Genomic DNA, 14,450 nt, shown 5'->3' with positions numbered 1-14,450 from the left:
TTATGACCTGACTAGGTATATTCTCTATAGATTACAAAACGGGTAGGTAACTTTCCAGGTAATGTTCAGATTGGTCTAAATAGTGATCCTGTGAAGTTTGGTAGTGAACGGATCAAAGTAAAGTCAATGATCGGCCAAAAATCGGCTGATCTGATTTCACAAGTTGTTTAGTTACATATGTATGTTATTATCAAAAACATGTGGGTTTGGTTATTTACCCTACTACTACTCTCTTACCTTACTTCCAAATGCGCAAACTCCGAAAAGCAAAGTAGTCGATACTCTGTACAAAAGTACTAGGATCCTATGAAATCAGAAAAGTGTTTTAAACGCCCCTTACCTACTTATATCAGGGTACTTGAAATGAGTTGATTCAAATGAACAGTTTGGTAGCCTTTTTTTTATTAGAAACCGAATTGAAAGAAATTAATTTAGACGATTTTAAGTCCGGCTTTTCAAATCTATAAAAATTATTAATAAACGTCACAAAAAGTAAGCATAATAAAATTCATAGCAGGTATTTAATCTCATAAGAGTTTGTGTTCGGAAACTTTTAAAATTAATCACAAATCTTCGGTACCTACCTAACTTCGAGGAGGGATCAAAAAGTAGTGAGAACGACATACTCCTTGGTAAGAAAAAGAAAAAAAAACTGGCAGGCATAGCTCAGATACATATTTGTAATATCAATAAAGAAAAAAAAACTTCGATTCTTTTTTGTTTTCGTCTGAATGTAGTCATTTCTTTGCTTCGTGTCGGAATGTGTTCTCTAAAATGGAGAAAAACGAAATGCGAGCCGTTATTAAATACCTATGTTTAAAAAAGTTAACGACGCAATATATTCATTGCGATTTGGAGGCAACATTAGGAGAGTATGCTCCGCCGTATTCCACTGTCGCAAGGTGGGCTTCTCAATTTCGAGGAGGGAGCACGAGCACGGAAGACGAACATCGTTATGGCCGTCCATCGACGTCAGTCACCCACGAAAATGTTATGAAAGTCGAGAAAATTTTATTAAGCGATCGATACTTAATATATCCGATACTTAATACAAGAAGCGGGCATTTCATGTGGAAGTATTCAATCCATATTGAAACAATGTTTGAAAATGAGGAAAGTCTCCGCAAGATGGGTGCCGAGAATGTTAACTGAGAGTCAGAACAAAAATCGACTTGACATTTCGACGATATTGTTGGAGAAGTTTCAAGAAGATTCTGAAAACTTTTTGTCTCGTTTCGTAACAATGGACGAAACATGGGTCCATCATTTTGATCCCGAGACAAAACAGCAATCTTCGCAATGGAAACGGCCATCATCACCGACTCCGAAGAAGTTTCGTGTCGCGGCATCGGCTGGCAAGGTTATGGCCTCAATACTTTTGGACTCAGAAGGGATATTGTTGATTGATTACCTGGAGCGTGGCCAATATTATGCAGCCTTAATTTCCAAGTTGAGGAATGCCATCAAAGAGAAAACGAGAGGGAAACTTCGAAGGGGAGTGCTGTTTCATCGCGCCAATGCACCCGCGCCCAGGTCGGCTGTTGCAATAGTTGCCATTCAGCAAGCTTGCTTCGAATTTGATGACCACCCCCCTTATTCACCAGATCTGGCGCCTGGCGATTTTTATCTGTTCCCCAAATTGAAAGAATACTTAAGGGGAAACAGGTACGAAGACGACAACGAGGTGATGGATGCCGTGGAGAGCTTTTTGCAGGACCAAGACATAATTTTTTTTTGAAAGGGATTGAAGCCTTGGAAAAGCTCTGGACTCGGTGTGTAGACTCGAAGACTATGTAGAAAAATAAATTATTAAGTTATCAATAGTCATTATGTTCTATCTCATTCTCACTACTTTTTGATCCTCCTAGTATAGATATATCAACCCGATGAAAATAACATTTAGCCTATAAATGTTTATCATCGACATTGTCAAAATGAAGTTCAACAAAAAGATTCAACAAAAAGTTGATCCTAGACGTTTACACTAATTTTCGGAACAAATGTTTACCATTGACCAAATATAAAAAGGTCATTGACAAGCTGAATAAGCGACAAAATAAAAATAGATTTTTTGGTGTTTAAGATTTTCAAACCTTCACACACTAAAACGCCCTTGTCGTGGCGTGCAACCTCTTTGACAGGACATAAGACCTACAACGACTAGACATAGACACAGACTAAGAAATACATTTGACAAGAATTCAAAAGTAAGGAGAGAAATGGAACGAGGGCGTACGGTACGTTTTTTCATGCGTTCCGTTCTTACCAATCCTACATATACATACGTATATAAGTACTCGATAAAAATTAATAATAAGTACATAGCCGACCGTTGATTTAGAACGAACGATGATAATGGGAAATTAAACAAAATGTGAAAGCGATTAATTATATTATGATTAACAATTTGATGCGTTTTCAGAACACGTGAACATTTCTGTTACTCTTGTTTTCTTACCTTATCATGGTCAGTTATAAAGACTCACATTGATTCGGAAATTTAAACCCTAAAACAGATTTTTTGTCTGTTGGGCCGTGACGTCTTAGCTATAACGATAAAAAAATTAAAAGTAAAACTTATTCTTCGAGTAACGCTCTTTCATAACCTTTGTGGGCATTTACAATCTCGGATACTGAAATAATATGAATGTATATCATATTTTATTTATTATATAACAATTTCTATAATACAATTTATAAGTAAATAAAAAAATCTCACTGCGAAAACTTGGAATACCGTTTTGCTGGGCCAAGGCTAAATGAACTGATCCGCTTTTCATTACGTACTATACTCTTACTTACTAGATCGAAATAATCAAGATTAATACTTCACAATGAACGAATCATCAATATAAGAACATTTTTTCAAGTCTATGTCTACTATGCGCGAAAGTAGGTTGCGGACGAATTTAAACTCTTTAGACTTATGCGCGCCTGGTGCAAGCATACTGAGATGACCAGATGCTGTAAATTCGTAATAGGCTGGCTCTTTTTTATTATTGCAGATACTGTTTGCAACAATAACACCACCCTGTTTCTAAGTTTTACGTTTATCTTGTTTCCTTTAATGTTTCCAGCTACGCTTTTTCTTCAAGTTAAAACATCCTCAAACCGGAGTGATGCTAACACTGACCCTAGCAAGAGCAGTACTTCGCAGAATCTACCACCGGATCGGAAACGCGACCCTCTGAGAAGGTTCGGGAAAAACTCAGTGGGCTGTGTCTGTGGGTTAATTCGCTCGTCAAGCCCTTCGTCGCAAGCGACGATTTTTTTGCATGCATTTGGGTGGCGCCCTGATTGTTTAGATTCACAAATCAGTCCGGCAGATGGCGCTGCAGTCGGTATATAGGTTAATTTATCTTTCCTAGAAATAGTTTATATGGCAAAACAAGGTTTGCCAGGTAAGCTAGTTTAAATATAAATATGGTTTAAAAAAATACCAGCTAATAATAACTCATTACATTTTCTGCACGCCAACACCGTTATGAGTGTGACGTCATTAACGTTAAAAAACTCGCACTAAGCACACTGCAAACCTCCGTAAGGTGTTAAGTCCTTATTCGAAACGGCTATATCTATTGCAGATTCACGTGCGACAATCAAAGTTATTTGAATATGGAACAGAATGGTACTCACCGTCGTCCGTTGCAAGCGCGTCGGAGGAGAACTGCTTGATGATGACGTCGAGAGTTCTCCTCTTGACCCTGATGAGCACGTCGACCACCTTGCGACTGTAGTAACGACGCATTTCATTCACTGCATTCTTCACCATTTCCTACAGCAATTGCAACTTTGTGAATAAATGCTTATTCGCTATTCTGTTATTCACCGAGTTTTTTAATTCCGTTCGCCTTTATATCTAAGGAGCTGTTAGTATGGAGCGAAGCAAACACGCTAAGTCGACACTTGTGACAATTGCCAACAATCACAAATACTTTTACGGTTTGATTTAGCTAAAAGTTATTTTAATTAAATGCGTAGCGTATCCCCTATTCCTTTAGGTTAGCTCTACACCAATACTTTCTGGCCTCGATGGTCTGACAAATCGAAATTTTTTATCAAGAACGATCAACAAATGATCTGTCTTAACTTTGTTTATTGCAAAATACACAGAAAACTTTGCAACACTAGGTTTCACAACATTATGTGTCAATTCAAGAAAGGAAATGATTTAAATTATTTCCAATTATTATGATTATGTTATTTCCAATGTTTCAGGTTGGTCGTATGTATTTCAAAACAAAAAAAAGCCTGATCATTCTCGCTCATACGCCTTTTTTATTTTATTGCTGGGTGGACGAGCTCAAGGCCCACCTGATGTTAAATGGTTACCGGAGCCCATAGACATCTACAAAGTAAATGCCGCCACTTATCTTGAGACATGCGTTCTAAGGTCTCCGTTTTTACAGTAGAACGGCTGCCCCGCCCTTCAAACGCATTACTGCTTCACGGCAGAAATAGGCAGGGTGGTGGTACCTACCCGTGTGGACTTACAAGATATCCTACCACCAATAAAAATCGTTTATTTATTTAATATAGGCATGGACTTTAATAGAATATTGTAGTGTTTAAAATTATGTAAACTAATAGAAAATTTTGTCGCATTGCATTGGCGTGATTTCAAAACAGTTATCGACCACCACAGTATTGATTTAGTAATATCAGTAATTGTCACTATGTATTCCTTGTATTCATCTTCTTCTTCCTGTCCTTATTTCATATCATGTGGGATCAATGCAGAGTGTAATTTTGTCGTGATACTTAAAGGAATGCGGCATGAGTTTTAACGACCGCCCACCTGCCTGATTTCAACCCTCCTTCAGTAATACCTCCAGTAGCATAATAGAGAACAAGTTATTATTCACAGCATTACCTGCATGCTTTTGGAAAGACCTCCGGCCGGTGTCGACAGTAGACGATGAGGACTTTCGAAGCACTCCCAAACAGCGGACCAGTCTTGTTGTCCACTAGACGTAGACTCATTCGTGGACGACGCCGCGCCGCTGCTCTGGGGATCGTCTGAACAAGATAATTAATTTTTAGTCAAGTTGATAGTATTTATCTATACTAATATTATAAAGAGGAAAGATTTGTTTGTTTGCTTGTATTGAATAGGCTCCGAAACTACTGAACCGATTTTAAAAATTCTTTCACTGTTTGGAAGCTACACTATTCCCAAGTGACATAGGCTATAATCTTTTTTGTGAAAAAAATTTGGGATTCTGGCTAAAACTCCAATAATGTAACCCAAGGTGTAAAAAAAATCCCTAAAATCTTCTTTACATCGCGTGCCCTGCGAAACCTATTGATGATAGAATAAAATAATGTACTACGAATTTGTAGAACACATATTATTTACAAAAAGTGTCGCGACAGTATATGTCTAACTATTACAGTTATGCCGCAATAAGTGTTCCTTTATTTAAAAAATAAAACAACGTCAAATATCGTTGAAATTTTTGTTAAAGTCCCGAGCGGAGCCGGAGCGGGCCGCTAGTATCATATAATATAACGTCATGATAGCAAATCCGTACCTTGATGGGTAAGACGACCGGCTTATCTGTATGGAGTGGATGTAAGTTATGCCGGAATACGAAATCTGCTTGTTTTACTGATTGGTTATTCTTTGCCAAAGCTCCAACTACTTCCACAACGAAGTGTATAACAATGTGTAATAGAAAACGAAGTCCAATCATGAATTGATAAAATAAATACTGGACAGTTTACCTTCAGCTATGAGAAATTCAAAATCTGGATTGATCTCTGTCGGTCTTATCTGTTGGGCTGCCTTCTTTACGAGATCCAATACTTCTTCCACAGCCTCTTCAACCATCAGACTCTTACGATTTAGCTCAACGCAAGCGTTACTAGAACACAAGAAAAATGTTACGACTTTCTGATTTACAGCAACATTTACAACATACTAAAAATGTTTCTTAAAAATGTTTGACTATTGTTGAATAATTCAAAGAGAGCTTAGTACGTACCGACAGCCAGACTCGACCTTCTCTACGAATTCTTGAACGGACCATGGTGTTTCTTCTGAGAAAAATAATAATAATATATATTCATGACGAATCAGTAACGCGGCTGTGCCTCAATTCAAATCTGGTATCGATTTCAAATTTGATGCCCAATCTCTCATACCTAGTTTCATAGTAGTTTTCAGGTATCACGGGTCAAATGAAAAACATAGCTGGGTCAAACAGTCAGTCACCCAGCAAACAAAGAAACAAAATGAAAAGGAATCAGAAAAAAAGGGAATGAAAAAAAATCGGGTTGGACTTTTACTAATGGGCAAATAAACGAGAAAATCAAACATTGAGATGCAGTCTTTATTTATTACTGAATCACTGACCGGTACTATCACTTTACTTATACATATAAATAGATCTATCAACAATCTTTACGTGTAACTATTCAAATACAGCCCGCTTTATTGGTTGATCTTTTTTTTTTGCGTATTTGATTTTGATCCGGTCATTACCAAACTACAGAAACAAACGGGAGCTCACATGCGAAGCCAACCCGAAGATCTCCTGAAAATCTCATCGAAACCGGTAGACCTTATAACTATACTGAGACCTTAGAACTCATATCTCAAGGCGACATTTACGTTATAGATGTTTATGGGCTCCGGTAACCACTTAACACCAGGTGGGCTGTCTTCGGAGTCTATAGCGAACATACACACCTACTTTAATCTACAATATATATAGATATAAAAGTATTCTTTTACTAATAAAAAATTGTAATCACCCGGCAATGTAATCAGGGTAACCTCTTGCATGCCGGACAACATGTAAATAATTCTGTTAGTGTAAATATCGTGTACTCTCGTCACTAGAACATCGAAGCTCTTGATGGCTGCGTTGGCGCGGTCGATGAACTCTTTCCAGCCCTCGCTGGTCCAGCACACGCTGCGTAGTCCGGGCAGTAGAAGAGAGGACAGGCGTACGACTTGAGGCAGAAATAGAGGACGAACCTCTAGTTTTACACGGCGGACCGTACGTAAATAATCTTCAAGCAGAAACTGTGGATAGGTTTTACATTAGTAAAAATATACATGCCAACTGTGATCAATTTTAGATTGTTATCAGATCGTATTACTAAGAATTCAAAAACTTCGATGTGGAATATCAATTCTTATATAGCTCAATGCTCATTAAGGTAATTCGAGGTCACGGGCATGTTCTATCTTGTCGTTTCTATCGTGAGCTCATGCGGATATATGTAAAAATAATTGCTAAATTTTACGTATTTTTTTTATTATACAGTCACTAAAACAAATTTTTATGATATTTTTGGTGTTAATTTAAAATGTACTTGAGCTAAAATTTATATATTTGTCAAAATCTGCGGACTTACAAATCAAAAATATACAAGCAAATATTTCTGCTCATTATGAAGTTTATTATGTTATTAAAATTTAATTAAGGAGATATAAAGATACATAGTACCTGCAAGGAGTCGTTGACGAGGGTAAAATAATATTTTTTAGCGTACAAAGAGTGACAGACGATTGGTAGCGGAACGCCCATTTTCACGAGGCAATCCGATTCGCGGATCAACAATTTGATATTTTTGTCCAAGTTCACGGCCACACATCCGGTTTCATCAATCTTCAACAAGGAGTTGTTCAGACTCTCGTCTACGTCCCATAGCTGGAAGGTAAAACGATTATTCAGTGAACAAAAACATCTGACCGCTTCGTTCACCGGCTTGCTAGCAACGAGCTATATAATTGTTTTGCAATTAGAATAATTACAAGCAGTCTATGTAATGCCGTTTTCCCACGTTCAAATGTCTACGTCATAGTGAAATGCGGTAAGAACTCTGCTATATTTCTGTGTGCCATTCACTTATATAATAACTGAATACACTGAGCCGGGTACTTTACGTTTTGCTAGCGGAATACCGATTTAAGCAGATGAGGCTTCTCCTTGTCTATGTTTACATTTGAGAAACATTAAAATCAATTACATTCTGGTTCATCCAAACAGCTTTCATCATATCTTCATAGTTGTTCATTAACGTTCGAGTGTTAGTATATTTCCGCATCATATCGGCGGATGCGGGTAATCCTCTTAAGACAGGATGAGCACAGACGCTTTCCACAATCTCGATCATGTTTTGCATTAGGCATCTAGACCATTTGATACGCCCTAAAACGAGAAAAAATTAATTATTCAGTCATCCTGCATTTATTCGTTACGACACTTGCATTAAATATATTCATAATAATGCCAGAGCTTAGGAACGAAGACAGGTGTTACTATCGGTGATTATTGACACGGTTATATAAAAATTAATTTGATAGGAATATTGTTGAATTATTGTTGTTTTTTTGCGCTATACATAACATAGACAATCAAAAAGGTCTCGTGTGACGGAGAGCGGGCACTTATCTTCACTTTTAATTAAGGTCCTGGTAAGATATTAACTGTTATACAGTTGAGAATAACTTACTACTTACTCTGTTTGCTAATTGTTTTTTTTTTGTGCTTGTAAATATTGCTATTAGCAGCTTTGCCTGCCTAGAGTAAGCTATGAATAGGCGTTAATTGAAGAACAATCGAATCCATTATTACTTTTGTTACCGTACAACCCAACCCCAGAGCACATAATTTCCATCTATTTTGAATAATGTAACATTAGCTCTATATAACGACATAAATATGTTATTTAGACTAACCAGCCACAGGAGAATAGTTCCTTGGTAGAGGCGGGTCGTCCTTCTGTCTCTTGAACATTTTCATAATTTTGTCAACTTCCTTTTCGCTGTATTTTAAAACACGATCGTACTTCTCACTAAGTTTCGTTATTTGAATCTTTTGGCTCACCTGAAAATAAAGCAGTAGCTATAGTTAGTAAGACCTTTTATACAATATCAACTTTACTGTACTTACCTTAACTTTATTTTACTTACCTTTACTTTACTTTACTTACCTTTTCGAATCTAGTTAAGAATTTTATCCCTTGCGGTGTTTCCCAAACGCTAGAAAAATTCTCCTCAATAGTACATCCAATAGATTCTTTTAAAGCGTTTATCTTATCTTCAAATGCGTGATAGTCTTTGTCAAACTCATTATTGCGGTAATCAAGGTAATCATATTGGCATGTGGTAACAGCTTTCTTTGCTTCTTCGAAAGTATGTACGGCTTCTTCAAGGTCTAGATATTGTTTGACAATGGTCAATATTCTTAAATACTGTACGAACATACAGTTGACGTGTAAGCGTCAATAAATGAATTATTTTTTGTTATTTATCTGTACTAAAGATCCCGCAGTAGTCGAAATTCGACTATAATTAATTGGAATTGTATAATAAGTTTGTACACTATTAAGATTGTATTTTATACTTCTATAATCACAAATTTCGCCAAGGCTCCACTATAAAAAATATTAATAAAGACAAACAATATTTAATATATTCTCAATTTGACCACAGACGTCAAGAACAAAATTTTGATAATAAATAGTATGCATGCGTGTGTGCGTCAAATACATGATATGTAGTGTGTGTAATGTTTTCTTTATTGATTTAATGTATCTTTTATACATTATTTTTAAAAAAAATTAGCATTGTGCACTTCTTCTCTATATTCTCTATAAGTGTGGAAAATTTCATACTCCTCCGTCCGCTCAATTTTCGTAAAAAGGGATACTAAGTTTTTGCTTCACGTATTAATATATAGATGTATATATTAAGCATATATTATGTGCGTATGGATTATTCTTTGCGCAAATATAATATTCGAAAAACGAATTTAAATTTCGATTTATGTATTGAAAGACTACTCATACGGCTTAATCTCGTATTTTTTATAGTCATAACCGACTTTTTAAAATAAATTACGGTTCTCGTGATCAGGGACGGTCACGATCGTCCGTACGAAATTAAATCGTATAAGTAGATACCATTATATTTACGACTCGCAGAAACTTTCAAATTATAAGATGGGATTGATTCCATAGAGTTAATCTCAGCGTACTGACCTTCACCCAGCAACAATCCCTCCATTCTCTTCTCAAACAGATAATTATAGTCGTCCGTTAGATCGAACATTGCGATAATTTTATTGAGACGCTTACAGAACGTGTCGAATTTTCCGAACACGTAATTCTCCGAGAAGCTGAACTGCTCGGTATTAGGCAAGAAAGGTTGATTCTTAACAAAGATATATGTTTCTCGGTAGGTTCTGTTCAAATTGATACAGTGTATTAGCTTATCCCGTACAAGGGAACGCTCTTGCGACCATATCGTGTCCTTGAACCGGCACGTTATGTATTGTTTGCAGGTTTCGATCATCTGATTTGTAATCTAAAATTAAATAATATGTATGTTTATATTTACATGACAGAAACAGATGGAGAAAAATCGTGCAAGAGAAATAAATACAAAATGGTAGTCACGACCTTTGAAGAATACTACACAAAGAGGAGAAGATATACCTGTATTGAGATATAAAGTACTTTCTTCAATTTTTGCCTCTCATAGACGATAATTAACGTAAACGGCTTGATCTCACACTTTTTTTTAATTTTCGCTATATTAATATATTTCCGAAGTTTTGAATATACTTTACGTGGTCAGGTGTTATTCGCAGACACTTGAATATTTTGTGAAATTAATATTCGAAAATGATATCATGAGAAAAAAAATGCCACTAAAAATGTCAAAGTAGTTTTAATGATATCTTATCAATCGACTTCGTAAAGCACTAAAATATTGTTTTTGGGTGTAAATAATATGCATCATCATCATTATCATCATCATCATCATTATCATCAACATCATCATCAGCCTATAGTAGTCCACTGCTGGACATAGGCCTCTCTAATTGCTCGCCGTTCAGCACTATACATATGAAGACATAAACCACAGATATAACGCACTTAGATAAGTGTCCAGGATTCAGGATATTACAATAGAACCGGCAAAAAGCTAGAAATATTTTTTTACATACTTTCACCATTAACGAAGATATTCTCTCGGACGTGTTGTAGAACTGAGACACGCTGTGTATCAATCTCACGGTCTGCAGTAAACTCAGTATGGAGTCCTTAATTTTGACGGGATCGTCCAAATACAGGGAGTGACAGCACTTTTCCATGGCTTGAACGAACTTAGCATTGTCTTTGGCCTCGTTATAACAGAAAGTTATTTTGTGATCAGTATCTCGCCACTGTTTGATCACTTTGGAATTGGCAAGTTGCAGGCATGAAAGGGTCAATTGTACTTCGTTTTCCTGTGAGAGAATGCGATTTTAAAATTATATTTACAGTGGGATATGCTTTTTTTCTTTCGGCTCTTAAAATATACCTGCAAATATGATACAAGCTGAGAGAACTGCGCCCCTCTCTTCTTCCAATATTCCAATTCGTCTTGCGGTCCGCTCGAATCAACTTCTCTGCGCAGTTGCTCACTTTCACTCAATATCTGTGAAGCGTTTGGATTCATTTACAAATTAACATATGATAACTATCGAATACCAGACGAATAATCTATACATATAAATAAAATTAGAGTGTCTGTTTATAATATTGAAATAACCGCTTTTCACTACTGTCTGTCTGTTTGTTCCGGCTAATCTCTGGAACGGCTGGACCGATTTTGATGAGACTTTCAGTAATAGGTAGCTGATGATATAAGGAGTAACTTAGGCTACTTAGGCTTTTTTTAGACTAGCTTCGCCCCGTGGCGTCACCGGCGATACGACAATAACCGCGGGACTCAGCTATCAATAATAAAATTTAATGTTTTCGAAGCGAAGCGAGGGCGGGTCGCTAGTCTGTACATATAAATAAAATTGGAGTGTCTGTTTGTAATATTGAAATAGCCTCTTTTTACTACATGCATATGAATATATATACGGTAGTAAATAAACCAAAATAACATTTTTTACAATTTTTGTCTGTCTGTCTATCTGTCTGTCTGTCTGTCTGTTTGTTTGTTCCGGGTAATCTTTGGATCGGCTGGACCGATTTTGACGGAACTTTCACTGATAGGTAGCTGATGATATAAGGTAGCTTAGGCTACTTTTTTAGACTAGCTTCGTACCGCGGCTTCACCCGCGGTACGACAATAACCGCGGGTAACATCGCGGGACTCTGCTATTAATAATAAAATTTAATGTTTCCGAAGCGAAGCGAGGGCGGGTAGCTAGTTTAAAAATATAAATCTACACATCGATAACATCTATTCTATAAACGAATATTAGTTAATACTTGCAGATAGTTTTTGAATGATATAATCTTACTTGGTCGTTAAATGCATGATTTGGAAATATTAATAAGGATGCTACCTCCATGACTTTTTTTATCCATTCAGTAACGCGTTCCTCCAACATAGTAATGGTGTTTGGATTTTTCGCCATGTCCTTCAACTGTGTATGGTCTTGGATAGGTGCCATGAGCGCTAGACCGTCTTCAAAAAGATTCACTTGATTGCACACGTCTTCACACACTAAATAAGAAATTGAAACAAAAATCATATTTCAACTGATTGTCCTGGCCTTTTTTTTTTCATTTTAAGTTAATATTTTAACTATTTTTAATAACTATTGATTAATTAATTTGAAATTAACTCATCTTACATAAAGGCTTCAAATAGGAGCTTTAAGCAGTTACACTATATGCTGCTTACCTTTGAGGGCGCTACAAAAAGATCTTAGTCCCGGCAGTAGTTGATTTTTAACGATGGGAAATCTTGTTTCGTCCTCGTCACCATCACTACTAGGATGAGCTAAGGCACTCATGTACACGTGCTCCATTACACGTTCTATAGCTGTTACCATTCCCACTTTTTCAGCATTAAGAATTCCGCAGAATCTGTACTTGCAAAAAAAAAAACATAGATATTTACAAAAATGTAAACGTGGATGTTAAGTAAAACCTTGAATAGGCACTTACAAATCTTTATGGAAACCCTCCTCAGGTAACTGTTTGCTGACATTAATACGGAACATATAAATGCACACTCCAGTAAACTTTACATCCCAGCCGTCGGACAGGAATAATTTCCTTTTCCAAGTTACTTGAGGCGGGGGCTGTTTCCCTTGTTGGCGTGACTTAGTGTTCTCCGGCACTGGTCGTTGTTCGATTTCTTCTACATCTTGGTAATACCACAGAAGTTTATTCCTCATGTGCGGAAGAAACAACTGATTGATGTCATCCAGCTGAAATGTTGTAAGGATGACATGAATAATTTTAACAACCTAAGAAAAATCTACTTAAATAGCAAACCGAACTAACAAGTGATTTCTTCGGTTTTTCACGCTGTTTGTCGCTGATCAGTGTTAGCAGGATAATGCAAACGAAGTTATAAAGTTGTATTGTTAAAGTTAATCGATTTTTTAGATCAGTGAAAACGACTAACAAATATTCTATTACAAGCAAACATAAGTTTATAAGCTAGCTAATAAAAACACGGTAAAAATAAAAGCATATACGAAAGATTTATTATTATTAGTTACAGATTTTTATCCCTAAGGAATGCCATTTAAACATACCATATTTCCTTCGAACACGTGGTCCATGATGGCGTGTCTTGGTAATCCGGTGCCGTCTATCAAAAGCTGGAAGGTGAACTCCAGACGGGGGTCCATCTCCCCCCTTCTTGCTTTCCGCTCGCATTCTTCTCGTCTTTTCTGAAATACAATTCACTTCATCTAACTTTCATAATATTACAGTGACCAAATCGATTTTCGCATGAGATAAATCGTTTGAACGCTTTAATGTTGTAAGGAAAAATCTATCTATATAAAAAGACCTGTAAAATATCCATAACATCTTCCTCTTCTTCTTCATCGCTAGACCCTGGCTTGATCCCGTGAACAAACATTTTTTGACTAGAGCCTCGATCAGTGGCAACCCCGAAACTAACTAATTTTCCGGAAAACTTCCCACAATGTTCTTAGCGTGCCGATTGATTGAACTTTAGTTATTTTAGGTATAAGCTACATTTTGCTAGTTCTGTCAATTCATCTGCCTTTGTTTGAGTCCTGCCTTCAACTATAATCGCAGCCCGTTTGAAGATAGGCGAAACTATTATTGTAATATGCAAATTAATCGGACTAGTATACAGTGTCATTATAAGGGTGGGGGTTGGTACGGCGTCGCACTTGCCTGTACAAATGATGTTGGCAGCACGCTATGTTTTAAAATTGATTACTCTTTGTTGTTAGTTTTAATGACAGTGTGAAGAACGAGAATAGAAATTGAATATACGTTTACATATCCATGTATATAAAAGCCGACGTGTACGCTATATACTCCCAAACGGCTAGACTTATTTCGATAACGATTTCACGAAATCTTCAGATTGGCCAAGGCTCTGAAGTTTGATGGAGATCGGATGAAAAGTGAAATAAAAATTCGCGGCTTGATTTTCACTCGTTTATTACAGAAAAAATATAGTAATATGTTCAGAATTTATCATATTGGAT

The 14,450-nt window shown here is 36.5% G+C and overlaps 1 protein-coding gene across 1 annotated transcript in view; it reads right to left on the bottom strand.

The window, feature by feature from the left end:
• Window positions 1-14,105, bottom strand: part of LOC101745445 (dynein axonemal heavy chain 5) — a 117,649-nt gene extending 103,544 nt beyond the window's left edge. The window contains exons 1-17 of the mRNA XM_038012234.2: window positions 13,775-14,105; window positions 13,515-13,652; window positions 12,916-13,181; window positions 12,650-12,834; window positions 12,309-12,469; window positions 11,327-11,443; window positions 10,971-11,252; window positions 10,000-10,324; window positions 8,950-9,173; window positions 8,696-8,843; window positions 7,984-8,165; window positions 7,461-7,664; window positions 6,760-7,033; window positions 5,988-6,042; window positions 5,728-5,867; window positions 4,874-5,019; window positions 3,637-3,775 (exon numbers count right to left, since the gene is read on the bottom strand). Of these exons, the coding sequence (XP_037868162.1) occupies window positions 3,637-3,775; window positions 4,874-5,019; window positions 5,728-5,867; window positions 5,988-6,042; window positions 6,760-7,033; window positions 7,461-7,664; window positions 7,984-8,165; window positions 8,696-8,843; window positions 8,950-9,173; window positions 10,000-10,324; window positions 10,971-11,252; window positions 11,327-11,443; window positions 12,309-12,469; window positions 12,650-12,834; window positions 12,916-13,181; window positions 13,515-13,652; window positions 13,775-13,846 (3,058 nt within the window). The 5' untranslated portion in view covers window positions 13,847-14,105. The remainder of the gene's footprint in view (window positions 1-3,636; window positions 3,776-4,873; window positions 5,020-5,727; window positions 5,868-5,987; window positions 6,043-6,759; window positions 7,034-7,460; window positions 7,665-7,983; window positions 8,166-8,695; window positions 8,844-8,949; window positions 9,174-9,999; window positions 10,325-10,970; window positions 11,253-11,326; window positions 11,444-12,308; window positions 12,470-12,649; window positions 12,835-12,915; window positions 13,182-13,514; window positions 13,653-13,774) is intronic.
• Between the last annotated feature and the right edge of the window lie 345 nt (window positions 14,106-14,450).

Source organism: Bombyx mori, chromosome 1 (assembly GCF_030269925.1).
Source record: "Bombyx mori chromosome 1, ASM3026992v2".
In the NCBI taxonomy this organism is placed as follows: Eukaryota; Metazoa; Arthropoda; class Insecta; order Lepidoptera; family Bombycidae; genus Bombyx; species Bombyx mori.
Note: the sequence above shows the minus strand (reverse complement) of the source record. Positions and strands in the feature narration are given on the sequence as shown.